This window comes from Morone saxatilis, unplaced genomic scaffold, assembly GCF_004916995.1.
Source record: "Morone saxatilis isolate NCDOM2014 unplaced genomic scaffold, NCSU_SB_2.0 Contig7, whole genome shotgun sequence".
Classification (NCBI taxonomy): Eukaryota; Metazoa; Chordata; class Actinopteri; family Moronidae; genus Morone; species Morone saxatilis.
In genome coordinates, this window is record NW_023340246.1 from 21,468,418 (window position 1) to 21,485,053 (window position 16,636).

Consider the following 16,636-nt stretch of genomic DNA (forward strand, 5'->3'; position numbering starts at 1 on the left):
TAATCACACAAAAGTAAATATTCTAGACCTCCAACCTTAGAGAAAATATAGTTAGGTATAAAATTCCATGTAGATGTGGGATCATAAAGGATCACTGATGAGCTCCCATATTTAGATTTTTCATGACGAATGCCTTTGACCCCCACTGGATGCTTGTCAAACTGAAACCTTGTGGAATAAATCAAAATGTTCCTAGAAAAAAGAAAGCGATCTTTTCAGTGTTTAAAATCCACAGACTGAACAATAATAGGAACAGAAATAAGTCCTTGAAAACTTCACAAAGGCTGCTGCTCAGGTAAATCTTATTAAGCTGAATGTTGAATAGCAGACCTGACCATCATGCCATTATATGCTTGTTTCCATAGTAACATGAGTTAACTAACCAAGGTCTGAAGACATATTAAGTGATTAAATTCCAGATGTATTCAAACTTCAGAATGATTTAATGTGGCGTGGAGGAAGACTCCAGGATATTTGCAAAACACCATAAAACTACGACTCTAAATTCACTTTCATTCACTCTGACTGGCTGTCTAAACTTGGCTCACTTCATCGCCTCTATTAATACATGATCTGACACATGACCTTATGAATTATGAACAAAACCACAAATGTTCATACAGCTCATAATTCCTGTCAGATCTTTCCTGCTCACACAGACTCTTCTTTGTTTCCCTTGCAGCTTTTAGCATCTGACAGCATGTTTTCTGCTCAGCTTGACCCGATTTACATTATGTTTTTAGGCAGGCAGAGAATAACTGCTGTGTGTGTGTGTGTGTTTGTGTGTGCAGACGACAGGTGCCCAGGTGCAGGTGGCAGGTGACCTCCTCCCCAACTCCACAGAGAGAGAGGTGACGATATCGGGGAACCAGGACGCCATCATCCAATGTGTGAAACTCATCTGCACTGTAATCCTAGAGGTGTGTATCCACGAGGGAGCAGCCTGGGGGGGGGGTGTCCAGTCGTATGTGGATATCTTCATTTGGTCAGGCTCACAGAAAAATCTAGGCAACAAATAAATATCTGTTAAATTGGCTGTGACTGAAACAAAGGAGAAGTGAGCATCTTCATCCTCATTTCACCCCTCAGTACTGGCAGTTGGTATGACAACAGAAACAGACAAGGTCAGCGCTCTGTAATCATAGCTCTCAAACTGTTTTATTAAACAACTTTTCGCAGAAATATTCGTCAGGAAGCAAGGGACCAAACAATTAAATGTGACCGAACACACACTCCTCAGGCAGAGTCGCAGCTCTGCCCCAAATGTCTTATAACTGAACTAACGCAGCCAAATTAGTAGGAAAAAGAAAATGGAGCCGTGTTTATTACACCTCATGCTGCTGAGCAGGTAGTGTACAGTGGATTTTTACTGTGAAGTGAAGCTGTGGCCGGACAAATAAACAATGAGCTGAAACTCACTATAAAGCTCTGTAAAGCTGAGGGGGGCTGCAGATTCGGGTGCTAATTTTCGGGAGACTCAAAAGTGATGTTGTAGTTTTAGTTACAGACATTTTATATGATTATATCGCCGCCACAGACAGCCGTGCAAAATTCAGTGACACAAACATGAGCTTCACTCCTCCCTGATACATTTTTTATGATCAAGCCCAATGACAAGCAAGACACAAAGCTTTTTTTCTGATGCAACTTTATGCTAATTTTGAAACAACGATGTGAACAGAGCTGCAGAGATTCTTTTATGAATTCACATTCATCCCACAAATGCACTCATTGAGCACAGTGGAGATGTCTACCTGTCTGTTCTCAATCACATAAAAATGTCTTTACGAGATACCGTCCACCTTTCCAATAATCTTCAAAATGGAAACACTGAAATCTATAATTCATGATTGCATTATAATTAATCAGAGGCAGCAGTCATTAAGATGAGCTACGTCTTGGAGATTAGAAGCGGAAACAGTGAAATCAAAGGCTGTGGGAGCTCATTGATATTCCAAGCACCTTAATCTGGGATGAGAAAGGAGGAGTGAAAGAGAGAAAAGAAATAAAATTGCTGACCTTAGCTCAACTCATTCACTTTCAAGTGCTGGTGCAGTCAAAGAGTTTACTCTCCATCCCCAAGTTCCAACCCTCCATTCACACATTCGTCTGTTTGATCCCAGATGAGAAATCTTTTGATCTCCTTGTGCGCTCCGATAGATTGTTGTCTGCCTGTCTTACACCCAGTGCATGCTGGGATAGGAAACATTCTGACCCGTGATCAAGCTAAATGAATAAAAATGTATGTTTCTGTGAGGTCCTGTTGTCCGTGTGCAGTAGGCCTGTACACTCATCCTGCGTCTCACTCTCTGGTTTTAGATAAACCCTGAGTGTCTCTCAGTCACTTGGCTACTACGTGAATAACGTTTACCGATATAAACAGAGCAAAATGTTTGTATTTACTGTGCTAAACGGATGTTAGTGGCTATAGTAATTATGACTCTTGTCATTTAGGAGTGATGGCTAACTTGACTGTGGAGCTTTGTGCGTCCAGAAGTTACATTAGAGGGAAACCTACAGCATCATATTGTGCCATGACTGATCTTGTGATTAAGTGTTGTGTTTGGTGACGGATGTGAAATAAGACAGATTTCAGAAAAATATTCAGATAATAAAGTGAAATCTAATCCTGACTTTTAGGTTGGGAGGATGTCAGAATCAGAAATACTTTAATAATCCCCGTGGGGAAATCACTTATGTCTGCGTCTGCAGGGACAGAATGGGTTCTTCTCTGCATCACACACAAAGTCAGTGACAGATATAGTTCAGGTTTCATCAGAACAGTATCTTTTAATGAGCTAATTGTCATCAACCGCTTCCAAAACGTCTCTCCAAAAAATCATGGATACTATGTGAGTCATTTCTTGTGGAAAACAACTTTACTCCAAGAAGTAGAACAACATATACGTCACTCTGAGAATTGTTGGCCAGTTAGGACTGATTTCCTACTCTGAGACCCTGATTCTTCCTCATGTCTCATTTTCTTTCTGTTTCTTTTCCTTTCTCAATCCTTCCTCAATCCCTTCTTCTCTTTAGTCTCCACCAAAGGGAGCGACTATTCCATACCGACCCAGCCCAACCCCAGGAACTGTGCTGCTGGCAGGAAACCAGGTAAGAGTCACCAGATAAATCCCAACAACAGAGAACTAAACATAAATCAAAGCTGCAAACTGAAATGGGGTTTTTGCATCATTATGTCGGTCAACATGGCTTCTGTGAACTTCTGTGTTTTGGATGCTTATGTTCCAGCATATCAACTGGAGACCATGCAATCAAAGTTTAATGTAAATCAAATGACTGTCACAGAAGACCCACTTCCTGTTGCCAGTAGGTGGCGCTGTGACTTTGACTGAATATTGTCCTGTAGATGTGTTCAGGGTGGGACCGTTACCAAATACATGAAGTTTGGTGGATATTGGACCCTGTACACTGAAGTTAGGACAACATCAAGCTTCAGTTTTTGTTTTCTTTGGGCACTCCTGCTTTAAACAAACCACAGGACTTTAAGAATCGGGATTAATTTAGCAATTAGTGCAACATTACCTCACACAGTATTCATTCCGTGCCAAACTATGAGTGCAATGTGATTATATTGCTTCAAGTGAATGTTTCATAATCTTTGTACGAAAGCCAGAAACTGCACATTCCCACAATGCAGCCCTGCAGCTCTCCCCGTGTGGATGTTCAGCTTCCCGCCACTAGAGGGCGACGTTTACAAAGAAATCAGCCGAGACTGGAGAGAACCGTCTCACTGGATGAAATCTACATATTAAAGTGTTTTAACAACATACTCTGTCCGCAGTCACATCCTGTTACGAGCTGCTTCTGTACGAAACCAAACATCCAGAATATGATTGTTTCATTTGGCCAATAGCTCGTGTTGATCTACAGTTTGGGTGCTGGGTGGATTCCTCTCTGTTGTCTGTTTTAATTTAAGTCAGAGTGCAGGAAGAGACAGCCCCGGGCCTGTTCTGCTATCAGTCCACACCCACTGCACATCATTTAACACTTTAAAGTCACCAGATGAGCTCTTCCATCTATGCTCGAGATAAACCCCACACTCAGGAATCTGCTGCGTAAGCCGACGCGCTTCTGATTGGATGGTGCAGAAAACCAGGACGAGACGACCTGCCAGCTGGAAAAAAGATCTCATCTGATGGTTTTGGCAACATTTATGTGGAATTTAATTGATAACCAGCAGAGTTTGGAGTTCAGACGGCCACCAGGGGGCGCCTTTGTCATGATTCAACTACTTAAACTTTGTTAAAGAGCCAAATAATGGTCTTACATATAATAAGGCAGCAGTCTTTTGTGGATAATTTAACACATTTGATGTCAGCTGATTGTCAGATTCGGGGGAAACTATGATGATTAAAGATTTGTTGGGCATATTTAGAATTTTGGAGAAACAAATAACAAATATTTGTGGTGCCGCAATAAATTTGTTCACTTGTGACTAATGAGAGATTTTGGAGATGCTGTGCCCACATTTTGTCCTTCTGCCTGCAAATCTTATCAAATACAACAAGTAACTACATTTGGGGGTGTTATGACAGTATTAGACACAAACTCAGTACACAAATATTGGCACATATATAAGATTTTAACATACTTTACTTTTTTTGGGGGTGACCCAAACAAAAATTGTGTTATTGTGAAAGAGGAATATTGTTGCAATATAGCAACTATAACAACTATTGGAGGAGATTTCAGGGACTTTACACTGAATTTGCTTTTACACCAAACCTGTTACACTCCGGATTGGACCGAGGTTACTAAAGTTTGGCCTTTTAATGCATTTGTAACCTTCTTTTGTGTCGTTCTGTAACATATTTGTGGATTTATGCGGCAAAATGTTTGGCTGCATCACCATGTTCTACTAACAAGTTTATTGGGGGGCAGAGATAGTGTCAGGTTCGGATCAATAAAGACTGGAAGACCTGCGACAAATCTGGACCAAACTTCCCATTGATTCACGGAATGAAAAAGGGGGTAAAAGCCTCAGTCAGTTCCCCCTCTTCCCGAAAAGTAGATCTGCGCTGCTGTCTCCTTGCGGCCGAGACGCACAGAAGCCCTCCATCACCGGAAAGGAATGCAGAAAACTATGTAAAAGTTTCCGAGTGTGTGTGTTCGTCCCTGTGTGTGTGTGTCTTTGAGAGGTTACACATCATTTTTTGGCCCGGCTGGATGTCGTAAGAGCTCGCGGCGGGGCAGGCAGAGCTGGGAGCAGCCCCCCTGTTAAGTAGCAGATTGTGTGGAGAGTCTTCCCACTTGGAAAGAGGCTCGTCGACGCGTCTGGGAACCAAAAACCCGCGGAGCTCTCTGACTGCATCACCGGACCACCTCACTCTCACTATTCTCAGGTTGGGGGTCTACAACTGAGACTTAAACCGATTTTATTTTTTTATTTTCTTGAATCAAACCAAAGAAATTCGACAGTCTCCTCTATAGGTCAGTCCTGCATGATTTGGGATTTTTTTTGTGGGTGAATTATTTGAGATTAAATCATTTCTCGCGCTTTTTAAAGGCGGTGCCATTTCCAGACGTTAGTGTCTCTAATATTCCAGTTACCATTCAGTTTTAATTGGGAAATGTCCAGAGACGCGTGGACTATTGTTTGGCATTGTGGTGCGTAATTGCGCACGGCGCCAGGACTTGATGCTCGGTTATTGTGAGCTGTGGAAAGGCTTTCTCTCGGTTACAGTGGGTCTATCTCATCGGCAGAGATATTAGATACTGAGCTGGACGCTTTGCGGTGTAATTGCAGCAGAGTTTAAGCCGCTTTAGGAAGAGAGAGACTGAGTCTAACGCAGACAGAGAGAGGAGACAGACTTGCTGCTGTGCGCATTTATTCTAAAGTTTTCCATGATGTTAAACCGGTTTTATTGGTTTTTAAAGCAGTTAATTTGTGGATTTTTGGATTTTATCCTTCCATGCATATAAAGTTTGACACGTAATATTTTTTCCATATGTGAGGAGCAGCTTTTACGAGCATGGTGGAAATATGTTTTTGTTAAATATTCCTGCCTTTTTTTGTTGGCTTTTGTGCAGCTAATTGACTATGTGGGTTGAAATGCTAGTAAATGCACATGATGCAGCTGATGGAGGTCCTTCGGGTTGCTGCAGGGTCTTGTGAAGCCCTGAGGCTGCTGCGGGGCTGCTGTTATAAAGGGTCTAACCGCCTCCTTCGTTCCTCTCGCAGCTTCATTCATGTGCTGCTGAGCCAGAAGAGGTGAAGATGAAGAGCAGGCTGTCTCTGGCGGCGGCTGCCCTCCTGGCACTGCTGCTGTCCTCCTCTCAGGCCCAGGATCAAGGTAAAGCCGCTCCTCCTCCTCCTCCTCCTCCTCTCTGTGATTCAACACATCTAACTTCAGCTCCTCTCACCTTCTCCTCTCTGCCTGTGATGTGTAGCTGCATATTTAGCCTGAATAAAAAGATCACACAGAGAAAGCAAATGTGTGTGTTTGTGAATTGATTTGCCTTTTTCAGCCCTCAGTTTAACCTCTGATTGATGATTTTTTCCCATCAGGAATTTGCAAGATTTCCTCTTGAAGAGAGAGAGAGAGAGAAAAAAAAACTGTCTCGGCTTCAAATAATCTGGTTTGAATTTATGGATAAGATCCTTTTTTTCCTCCTCCAAACCAGTAGCACTTCTGAAGTGGTTTTAGCCACGGATGTAACTTGTTTAGATCAGAAAAAATCCATAAAATACAGCTTCCAGTTGGTGACAATGAGGAAAAATATGTTATATTGTTAGAAAAGCTGAGTTATTTTACTTTTCTGGCCCTTTGGTGCTCCTTTAATGCCGTCGATTTAGTCTTTAAAGGCAGTAATGTATTTTAAGAAAAGGAAGCATGTATTTTAACCTTGACTTGACTTGCATCCGTCTGTAGGTTAAGTTGGGCATCTTTCCATCTTCAGGCAGATGTAGTTTGATCTTTTTTACAGCAGGAGGGGCCCTTGCTCAAAATCTACTATCTATTACTGTAGCCTACATTCTCCAGTTTTACCAAAAGGGAAAAAAAAAAACCCAGACGGCACGTGGCCAAGTTTCCTCCCTACGTCCTTTCTCCTGATGGAACGGAAAGACAAAATATGAGTTTCACATTATTTTCCAGAGGTTTTAGAGGTTAGGAGAGGAGAAAGTCTGCTCCTCTGTGCCTCTGGATTTTCTCTCAGAATAAAAAAATATGTAAGAAAGAAAAGCAGTAAAACCCATCAAACCATCAGCACGAGGAGTCTTTCTTTCTGACCTCCTGCGACCCCCTTTAATGCCCCAGTGGAGGCCCCCCGACGGCTCGCTGCCTCTCCAGAGGTCACGGCATCGTAATGGGGTCGTATATATTAGTGTGGAATAGTTTTGACACGTTTGGGGCCAGAGCTGAAGGCTCAAACAGCTCGAGGAGACTCCGAATGGGAAGGTCCTCTGCTCTAAACTGCCACATCTCACTGGTGATACAATTACAAAATATAAGCAGTTTAGAGCAGAGGCCCTGGGTGCAGACGAGCTCCAAACCCTGGATGTGAGGTTTAAGAGCTGTGGAGATTTTGTTGGGGGTTGTCTTTTTGGTCGTTTTGGAAACAGAAGCAGCAGCCCCGCGGGCCCTTGAATTGACTCACCAGGTTGGTGGTTCCTCCATTTTTGACGTCCTGTCACCCTCCCGGTCAAGCCTCGACCGGGTCAGCTGACCCTGAGTCTTGGCTTTACGACAATATTTTACAATGATATTCTTCACTCCCACACTAACAGATACACCGGTTGGCGGTCTAGAAAGAAAAGGCTCAGATACGGTAATCTTTAAACTGTAGCTAGGTTACATTTTGTGTGTACTGTTTACTGTTTATGAGTAATGTTACCGACGCTACGACTACCGTTAGCTTAACGTTCCTCGAGCATGAGAAGATTAAAACACGTTATTTCCACCTGTTTGTACACAAAGAAGTTCGATAATGTTTAGGCAAGTTTAAGAAGTGGTTAAAGATTTTGAAAGAAAATATCCAGTACATGGTTGGATTGATATTTTAAGTACCCAGAACTACGTTAGCATTTTAGCACCTCTGGTTCACTCTCCTCACTCTACCATGGTAGATCCACATTAGACCACGGACCCGAATTTTAGGGGATTTTTTCTTAAGGAAAATCCTAGTAGTCAAACAGTGATCAAAGGTTCAACCCTATTTCTTCTCTTGTTCCAAATTCCACAAAAAAAGCTAAGATATATTCCTCTTTTTGTTCGGGTCCTCCGTACAACACACTCTCCGGACCCAAGTTCTGGTGCACAATTTATCTATTTTTTCACCAGGACTTTCGTGTTAATCCTTTCTTAAAAAAACAGATTTTCTCACCAGGCTGGTAGTTATAAGCAACTCTTGTCATTAATTTTCTTTAACTTGTTTAATTGTAGAATTATTTTCTATTTATTTTAAGTTCTTATCAAGATTAAAACCTCGTATTAAAGCAAGTCCGATCCGATAAGACCGTAACCACTGGGCATTATAGCAAGCTAGGTTTGTATTGATTTATGATCCACCCCAACCTGAAGAATATCATTTTAAAATATTTACAAAAAAATAACCTTTGGTCCGTCGTGTACATGGAAACTTTTTGTCCATTGCTCCAAGTTGTTGTAAACAACTTTTCATGTACACGTGCATGATCCTCCCATGTCCGTGATCAAATTTAACTTTAATCTGTTTGTTTGTTTGTCACAAAAACCAGCGGTTCTTAAATTACAGTCCAGATCCTAAAAATGACTCTTGGGAGTTTTTGACCGGAGACTAAAAAGCAGAGAAAAGATTATTTATTAAAAACTGAAGTAGTTTAAGAACCTCTGATTCAGATTTTTGGGAAACGATCGAGCAGAAAAAAAGACGTACACGTGTCTTTGTTGACATTGTGTATTCTTTTATGAGGTTTGCAATGGAGACGATGAAAGCGATCAGATCAGATCTTTGTCCATTGTATAATCAATACTGGAGAGTTTCAACGGAATTATGTGTTTTTTGTTGTTTGTCAATTCAACATCATGAGTTGGATTGAGGTCATGGACAGTCTGCTGGATGTCAGCCGGTCCATGTTGTAGCTTGTTGACACTAACTTTAACTTTTTCTAGTTTAGTTTAATGTTAGTTTGAGAGATTTTTGAATACAAACCACCTGCATTGTGTTGGTTTTTACCTGTATGGAAGCAAAGAACGACCAGAACAATTTAAACTTTATAAGCAATTATGTGAAATCTAACCACAACTGAAGGTATCGCATTTATTCAAGCATATTTTACCTTTTAAAACTTATTTGCAGGATTAAGAAACAGAACAATTGAAAATCGTCCAAAATTTTAAGAATTTATGGTATGTTTCTAACACAATATTTCACAGTATCATAGCAACAAAAATCAAGTTGCTTTTTTGGATGTGACTGAGTAATCTGATTGGACACATTGATTCGTTCAAGTTTTGGTTTCCAAATTTAACCAACTTAACTTGAGGAATCTGAAAATAACCAGTTAAATCTGAGCATCTTGAAACCATTTTATAACCATGTATTGAACACTTTTTTCCTGGCTTTGTGAAACCTAAAAAAGACCCCCCCCCCCCCAAAAAAAAAGAAAATTTAAATTTAATTGTCATATGTGGTCAAATCAGTGCTATAATTTCTGTGGTGTTTAGTAGGTATGTTTTACAACCTGCATATGGTTCATATTGGCCTTTCTTTGCTTCCATAGACTCGGTTACAGACAAAATTCATCAAAGTTTTTATCTTCCCATCCTGTTCGTGCTTCCTTCTTGAATGTTTAATCTGTAGGAAGGTAACGCCGTGTTGTTTTGTTGTGTTTGTTGTCTCAGTGTGTTGCTGCTTGAGTTGTTGACTGTGGCTGTTGGCCACACAAGCTCAAACGGAGGCCATTTATTTCTCCAAAATGGCTTCCCTCACATCTGTAGTTTGGTTTGTCTTTTGTGTTTTTGTTTGCTCCAACAGTGAACTTGTCAAACTTCGCCCTGGAAGTGTTGACTGTTGGGATTTAAATATTTCACATTTATAATACAGTCTCACCCTCTGCAAGCTGCAGGATTAACTGCGTTTACCTTTTCTCTTCACAGTCGACCCTCCGTCAGATTTGAGGTTTAAGATTTTAAATGAGAACACAGTGCAAATGATCTGGAGCAGACCACAGTCGCGGATACAGGGCTACAGAATACAAGTGACCTCAGACACAGGTGGGTGCTCATTAAACCTGCGAGTTATATCCTGCCGAGCACCGTAACATTACAAGTGTCATAAACCCTCTCAGACATCAATCTGCCCAGCAAGACTCAACACTCCCCGCAATTATCTGGAGATTTCTGCAGACACATGTTTGGCTCCAGGAGCTCTAATGATAAAAAAAAAAGAAAAAAAGAAAAAAAAGAAAAACATTATCACTTCCATGGAAAAATTGTCAGCTTCAGTTAAGCTCAGGAGTGTAGATGTCATTAAAACAGCTGAGAGGGTTTTGAAAAAACCTGCTTGGAAATTCTTAAAATACTCAACTACCTCTAATTCAAAATAACTTAAAACTGTGTGTCCACATACGTTTCTGTTTTTTTTATCGCATATTTTAGACAATAATTTGCTTCTGGCACCAGGTTGAGAAAGGCCTTATACAGTTTCCCCATGCACAAAGTCAGCAGCTGTCTGCTTCCTCATAGTTCAAACTTCACCTCGTTATAACTAGTTATTCAATTATATTTTATTTGTATAGCGCCAATTCATAACAAAAGTTATATCAGGACACTTTTCAGACATCTTTATAACATTATTTACAGATACCCAATAGTTCCCACCATGAGCAAGCAGTTAGTGGCAGCGGTAAGGCAAAACTTCCTTTTGCCTCGACTAGTTGGGGTTGGAGTATAAATTCTTACTAAATGGAGATTAATGTTTCAATGAAGATTAAACATAATTTATTATTATTCTAATATTAAATTTACAGGCAGTAACTGCGATGTGTAAATGCTACATTCTGTTAGCTACAACCAACTGACAGAGCTAATGTTAGCTTCCACATTATATTTCGATAACCTTCAAGTTTAAGTCTGTTACTGTTATAAACCAAATGTTATTTGGTTCTCACTGACTGAAAATCATAGATTTCTCTATTTGTCAACAAATTAACTCCAACATATAACTTAATAACTCCCCTTAAAACCACAATTTACAATTTGGTGTTTTTTTACGTTTCTGTTTTGTACACTAGCCTACATAATCTCAAAACCCCTTTTTACCCCCTTAAACAAAACTAATTCACTATCTGTCAGTTTAATTAATTTTAGTAACTTTAAATTAGCGTTTTTAATTGTAATACTGAGCACAAATGGGGTCTTAAGGTGTTATTTCATGGATTTTATACACACTTAATAGTTTAATTTAGCATTAATATTCCTGTAGAATCAACACATGAATAAATCCCCTTAAAACCTATTTAATAAATAATTACACTTTATTTAATGGAATAATCTGACATTTAAGGGTTAAAATAATGTGTTTTGATTCATAGTAATGCGGAAAGTTTTCATTAAATTAAATCATACTGTTGTGTGTTTACACGGCTCTTCCAGTCCTCAGGTCAACAGTCGGAATCAGGTTTTTCTGAAGCCCTGTTTTGACTCTCGGAGAAATGAAGTAATGCAATAGTTTCCTAATGGCTTCCCTCTGACTCTGTCTCTCTGCATTCTTGTAGAAGAACCAATGAAAGAATTTACTCTGCCTGCATCCGCGACCAAGACCTCCATCTCAGACCTGAGTCCAGATGTGGATTATGTCGTAACGATATCCGCGTACGCCGGATCAGAGGAGAGTCTGCCCATCTCCGGCCAGATCACACGTAAGTCGCCGTGTGTCCCCGAGTGTGTTTGTGTGAGTAAATCAGCACCAGACGTCCCCGAATGCTAGTGAAATTTGTCTGCAGCTGGTCAATTCTGGCAGGAAGTCACTGTGATGACGAGCTGTTTCGGTCCGAAACCCCCAACGGCCTAAAGGGCCCCCTGCACCGAGTGGACAAAATAATAGGAACACCTGATAACGTATTATAGACGAAATGTTTTATTGTCCGCCATCTGCAATCGGTTTTGGTTTTTCATTTTTTTTCGGTTTTACAGCTCTGGATGAGAGGAAACATCATCATTTAGCAGCTGTTCTTGAGCTTTTGATCATATCACATGGTCTTCATCACCATCACAATTCAAAGATTTGTTTAGAATATATATTTTTTCTTCTTTTGATCCCTTCGATTTCTAGTCGATCTTAAAACAGCATTCCCCCGACTAGTTTTCCAGTTGATTAAAATGACCAGATATCCTGGATTTTAGTTGTATTCTAGCTCTTTACTCAGATCAGGAAGAGGTCTCACTCTGACACTATTTCCACAACCATAAACGTCTCAACACAGTCAGTCCCTGGATTAGATTAGACGTATCACTGTGTTTGTTATTAATGTTCCTTTAACAGTTATTTATAGTTTTTATATAGTCCAATATTGTACAGATATTCAGTTTTATTTTCCATTTTAGTGCAGTTGTCCAGGTTTTAGCAACTTTGAACAGCTTCCTCCTTTAAAGTGAGTAATTGTACCGTAATGTATAATGTTGAAATCAATGTTAACGTTAATTAGTCCTATCGTTCAGGAACCGGTACCGGTATCGAACATTTTTGAAGGATAAAAACGCCCCGAGTGAATCTTACAGTCACATCGGACATCACATAAATCAGTAAATGAGCAGCGACCCAGATTTCCAGTGAGATCTTCACTAGAGTCATGGCAGCAATTTGGTGGGGACGCCTGCTTGGCACCGCTGCCAGAACACTGATGATCTGAGCTCCGGAGATTCCCTGGAAATCTGTCAGAAACACTGACATCAACTCGATTTTGCTCGTTCATTTTGCAATTTTCGGATGAGAGGATAAATCTCATGTTTTTTTGATCCAGTTTGAGCCGGTCTGCGAACTGTTGAAGAAAAACAGGTAGTTTGCTGACAGAAAATGCGACTTGAGGCTACTTTCAAACAATAGTTATATAGGCTAATTGAGTTATTGTGTTGTTGTCTTTCAGTCGAGTCGAGTGGCGGCTCAAGAGGAACTTCCAGGAAACCCGACCCTTCGGATTCAGTCAGTAAGTCCTGTTGTTCATTCATGTTTATTTGACGAGAGGTTTCGCTGAGATAATGAGTCACCAGCAGCGTTCAAGTCTTCGCTGTACCTCCTCGACTTTTTGCACTTTTCAAACTTTCTTTCTTGGTTGCTGGGCGGCGTCCATCAGTGTGAGCTCAGCAGCGATGGGAGGCTCCTGCCACACAACACTCTTATTGTACGGCAATAATCAAAATTAGGCCTCCGTAAATCTCTGAAGGATTCGGTCATCGGTTCAGTCCCCCCACACCCCCCGGCGGCCAATTATGCCAGCGTGGAGGAAGCCGCACATGGTCGTAGGCGGGGCGGGAGGGAGCTGTTGGGAGCTGGGGGGGGAAGCGAGTTGAGAGGAGCCCAGCCCTGAAGTGCTGAGAGAAGTGGAAACCATTACAGATGCTGATTTACAAGAGCGTTGCTGCTGCTGCTGCTTCCCTGGCCCAGTTCTGCAGAGGATGACGATGCTTGTGCTGATTTTTCCTTCTTTTCATGAGAGGAAAATCATAAAAGGAAAACTCCCAGAAAGCAGAGCGAGGCAGAGAGTCAGCACAGTTTGATTCAACATCCAGTCTGAGCGAACGTTTAGGACTCTTAAACGTTCAGAAAATAACAAATAATGAGTTTTAACAGGGTGTCCGCGAGGTCTTAAAAATTGTATTAATGAAGTTAAAGTTTTTAGTCTCGTTTTTAAATGTGTTTTGGGGAAAATATCGTAACAACTTCAAAATGAAACCTGATTTCCTTCATATCCTTCGTACTTTTTTGCCAGTATGGAAGTAAAATAGGACTTAAACTGGACTCATAATGGTTTCAAAAAGTCTTAAATTGGATTCTTGAGGTCTTAAAAATGAATTGGATTAATTAACGTTTCTTGTATGAAGTTGCATTATTCATTCTCGCTTTTAAATGTGTTTTTGGGAAGAAGTTGTAGTAATCATGTCGTAACAAGTACAAAACAAAACCAACATTGAACCAAAACTGATTTTCCTTCATATCCTTCGTACATCTTTTTGCCAAAATAGATTTTAAATTGTCATAGCTGAAAATATACAAACCAAATAGAGAAAATTAGAAATAAAGACTTGTGTCAATGTTTTTTCAGTTGATTTATTTGAGCATTAAAGTACAGTATCTGGAGTACCAAGAAGAAGAAAATTTGTTCTTATAATATTTCTATTATTAAAATTCTTATCAAAATCATTGCTGTGTAAATATTTTCCTGATATAATCCGTATCAATTTCAGGCTTAAATTAATGACGTTGGGTTAACCCCTCCCCCTTTGGGTTAAGCCCTCGAGTAAAAATACAGTTAATTTAGTTTGTTGAACAGATGTAGATAGTGTTGTACTTGTTTATCCCTACAGTACACAGTTAAAGTTATCAAACAATTATCTAACAAACTTTTCGTTTGAAACAGGAAGTGAATACCATTTTCTGACATACCGTGAAACTTAACAATTTGATCTTTGATGGTTATTTTATGGTTTAGAAGTGGGTATTTTTTGACACGTGCCACGTTTGATGTTAATTTAACTTTAACCCCTTTCTTTCCTCTCCACTCCCTCCTCACTTTTTTCCCAGAATGCTCTTTTAGTGCCATCTCCGACGTGGTGTTCTTGGTGGACGGGTCGTGGAGCGTGGGCAGGCCGAACTTCAGATACATTCGCAACTTTATCTCAGCGACGGCCGGCGCCTTTCAGATCGGGAAGGACAAAACCCGGGTGGGTGTGGTCCAGTACAGCAACGACGCCCGAACTGAGTTCGACCTGAACAGACACTTCACCCGACCAGCGCTGCTCCGGGCCATCGGCTCAATGCCGTACAAAGGAGGAGACACCAGGACAGGTACGTTAAACAGTTTAATACTGATGCCTCTGTACAATCTACACAACTAAACCATCAGAGAGAAGATTGATTATTTCTATATTTCTGTCTTCCCCTGAAATCAATGAAATGAGTCGGTAGAAACACTACTGTGTTTGTCCACAGGGGGCGTCAGAATCAACACAACATGAAAATTCCTTGTAAGAACTTTAATGTTAGATTTTTATATTGTTTTCTGTTTTTATCTCAGTTTAGTTTCTGTTACTTTTCTGTGGGTCTTTTTTTGTTTTATTTTTTATTTCATATAACTAACTATAAAATATAAGACATTTACAGTTTTGACAAATTACTGGTGCAGAGTGCAAAGGATGCTAGAATAGAATTCTTTGCAGGTATTTTTACGTACATGAGGTAGGTTGATATAACAGTATAAACAGTTCAAATACAATATGTGTTTTTAGTGGTGATATTTATGGGTTTTAAAAAGAAAACTTTCAGCAATGACAAATAATTTAGAGGTACAGAATAAAAATAAATGTAATAAATTAATATATGTAGCAACAGTTATATCCAGAAACTTCATAAATAGATCAAATTTAATTCACAAAATCAACCTGATGAGGTTTTTATGAGCCCTTCTCTGGTCAGTTTGTGATAAAGTGACTATTATCGGTGTTAAACCCATTCTGTGTGAGCAGACGCTTTCTGCCTGTGCATCATTAACACTTCCTGCCTGTCTCGTTACTCCAGGCGATGCCCTTGACTACCTCCTGAAAAACACTTTCACCGAGGCGGCAGGCGCCAGGAAGAGTTTTCCCAAAGTGCTGGTGATCATCACAGATGGCAGATCGGAGGATTCAGTGGAGAGCTACGCCAAGCAGCTCAGGAGCAGGGGGGTGGAGATATTTGTCCTCGGTACGTAGCCAGAACAAGTTTATTACATTCCACATCGTACATTTTCCATTTAATGCTTTTTAACTGGCGTTGGTAAGAAAAAGCAGCTTTTGATGACGTTATAACAGAAGGTGAAATTCCTACATCATTAACATTACAAGCGAGTGATAGCAAGTTTTATGTATGTTTGCACTTCACTGTCAGACTTTCCACAATCTCAGGATGGAGAAACAGGAGTGGGCTGTTGCTATGGTGTTAAAGAGGGCTGGTGGTAAAATAATAATAACAGATCATCTCCTGCGGTCGCTGGAAACAGGTCACTGATTGAAAAATGCTTAGTGGAACATGAAATATGCTCTCAGTGCTTGCAGGAGGGGCTGCAGAAGTAACACTGTAAATGTACATTTTTCCTAAAGGAAATAAACAGACCTCATTATCTTGGCCTCAAATGCTCTAATGTTTCTGGAGGTTATTCAGAGGGTGGTGGAGTTTTCTCAAATCACAGACGAACTTTGCTTCTTTTTAGACATTTTGACAAAGTTGTCAAGTTTGAGCAGAACAATTTTGATATGTGATTTGTTGAATAAAACGAATGAACAGTTGTTTCATGTCAATGTCAGAGAACAGCAACAGTCAATTATATTCAAAAAAATCTGACTTTATAAGGGATCAATCAAATTCAGGGTTCCCAAGCGTCCTGGAAAACCTGGAAATTTAGAGACTAGTTTTCCAGTCATAGAAACACCTGGAAATTAAG

The 16,636-nt window shown here is 40.2% G+C and overlaps 1 protein-coding gene across 4 annotated transcripts in view; it reads left to right on the plus strand.

Annotated features, from left to right (window-relative positions):
• The first annotated feature begins 5,197 nt into the window (after positions 1–5,197).
• Positions 5,198–16,636, plus strand: part of col12a1b (collagen, type XII, alpha 1b) — a 136,562-nt gene continuing 125,123 nt past the window's right edge. For 3 of the 4 annotated variants that reach the window (XM_035678796.1, XM_035678793.1, XM_035678795.1), the window contains exons 1-7: positions 5,198–5,363; positions 6,203–6,314; positions 10,101–10,217; positions 11,720–11,863; positions 13,088–13,147; positions 14,743–15,006; positions 15,736–15,900. In XM_035678796.1, the coding sequence (XP_035534689.1) occupies positions 6,239–6,314; positions 10,101–10,217; positions 11,720–11,863; positions 13,088–13,147; positions 14,743–15,006; positions 15,736–15,900 (826 nt within the window). In that variant the 5' untranslated portion in view covers positions 5,198–5,363; positions 6,203–6,238. Of the gene's footprint in view, positions 5,452–6,202; positions 6,315–10,100; positions 10,218–11,719; positions 11,864–13,087; positions 13,148–14,742; positions 15,007–15,735; positions 15,901–16,636 lie in introns of all 4 variants that reach the window. The other variant, XM_035678794.1, reaches the window with a different exon arrangement.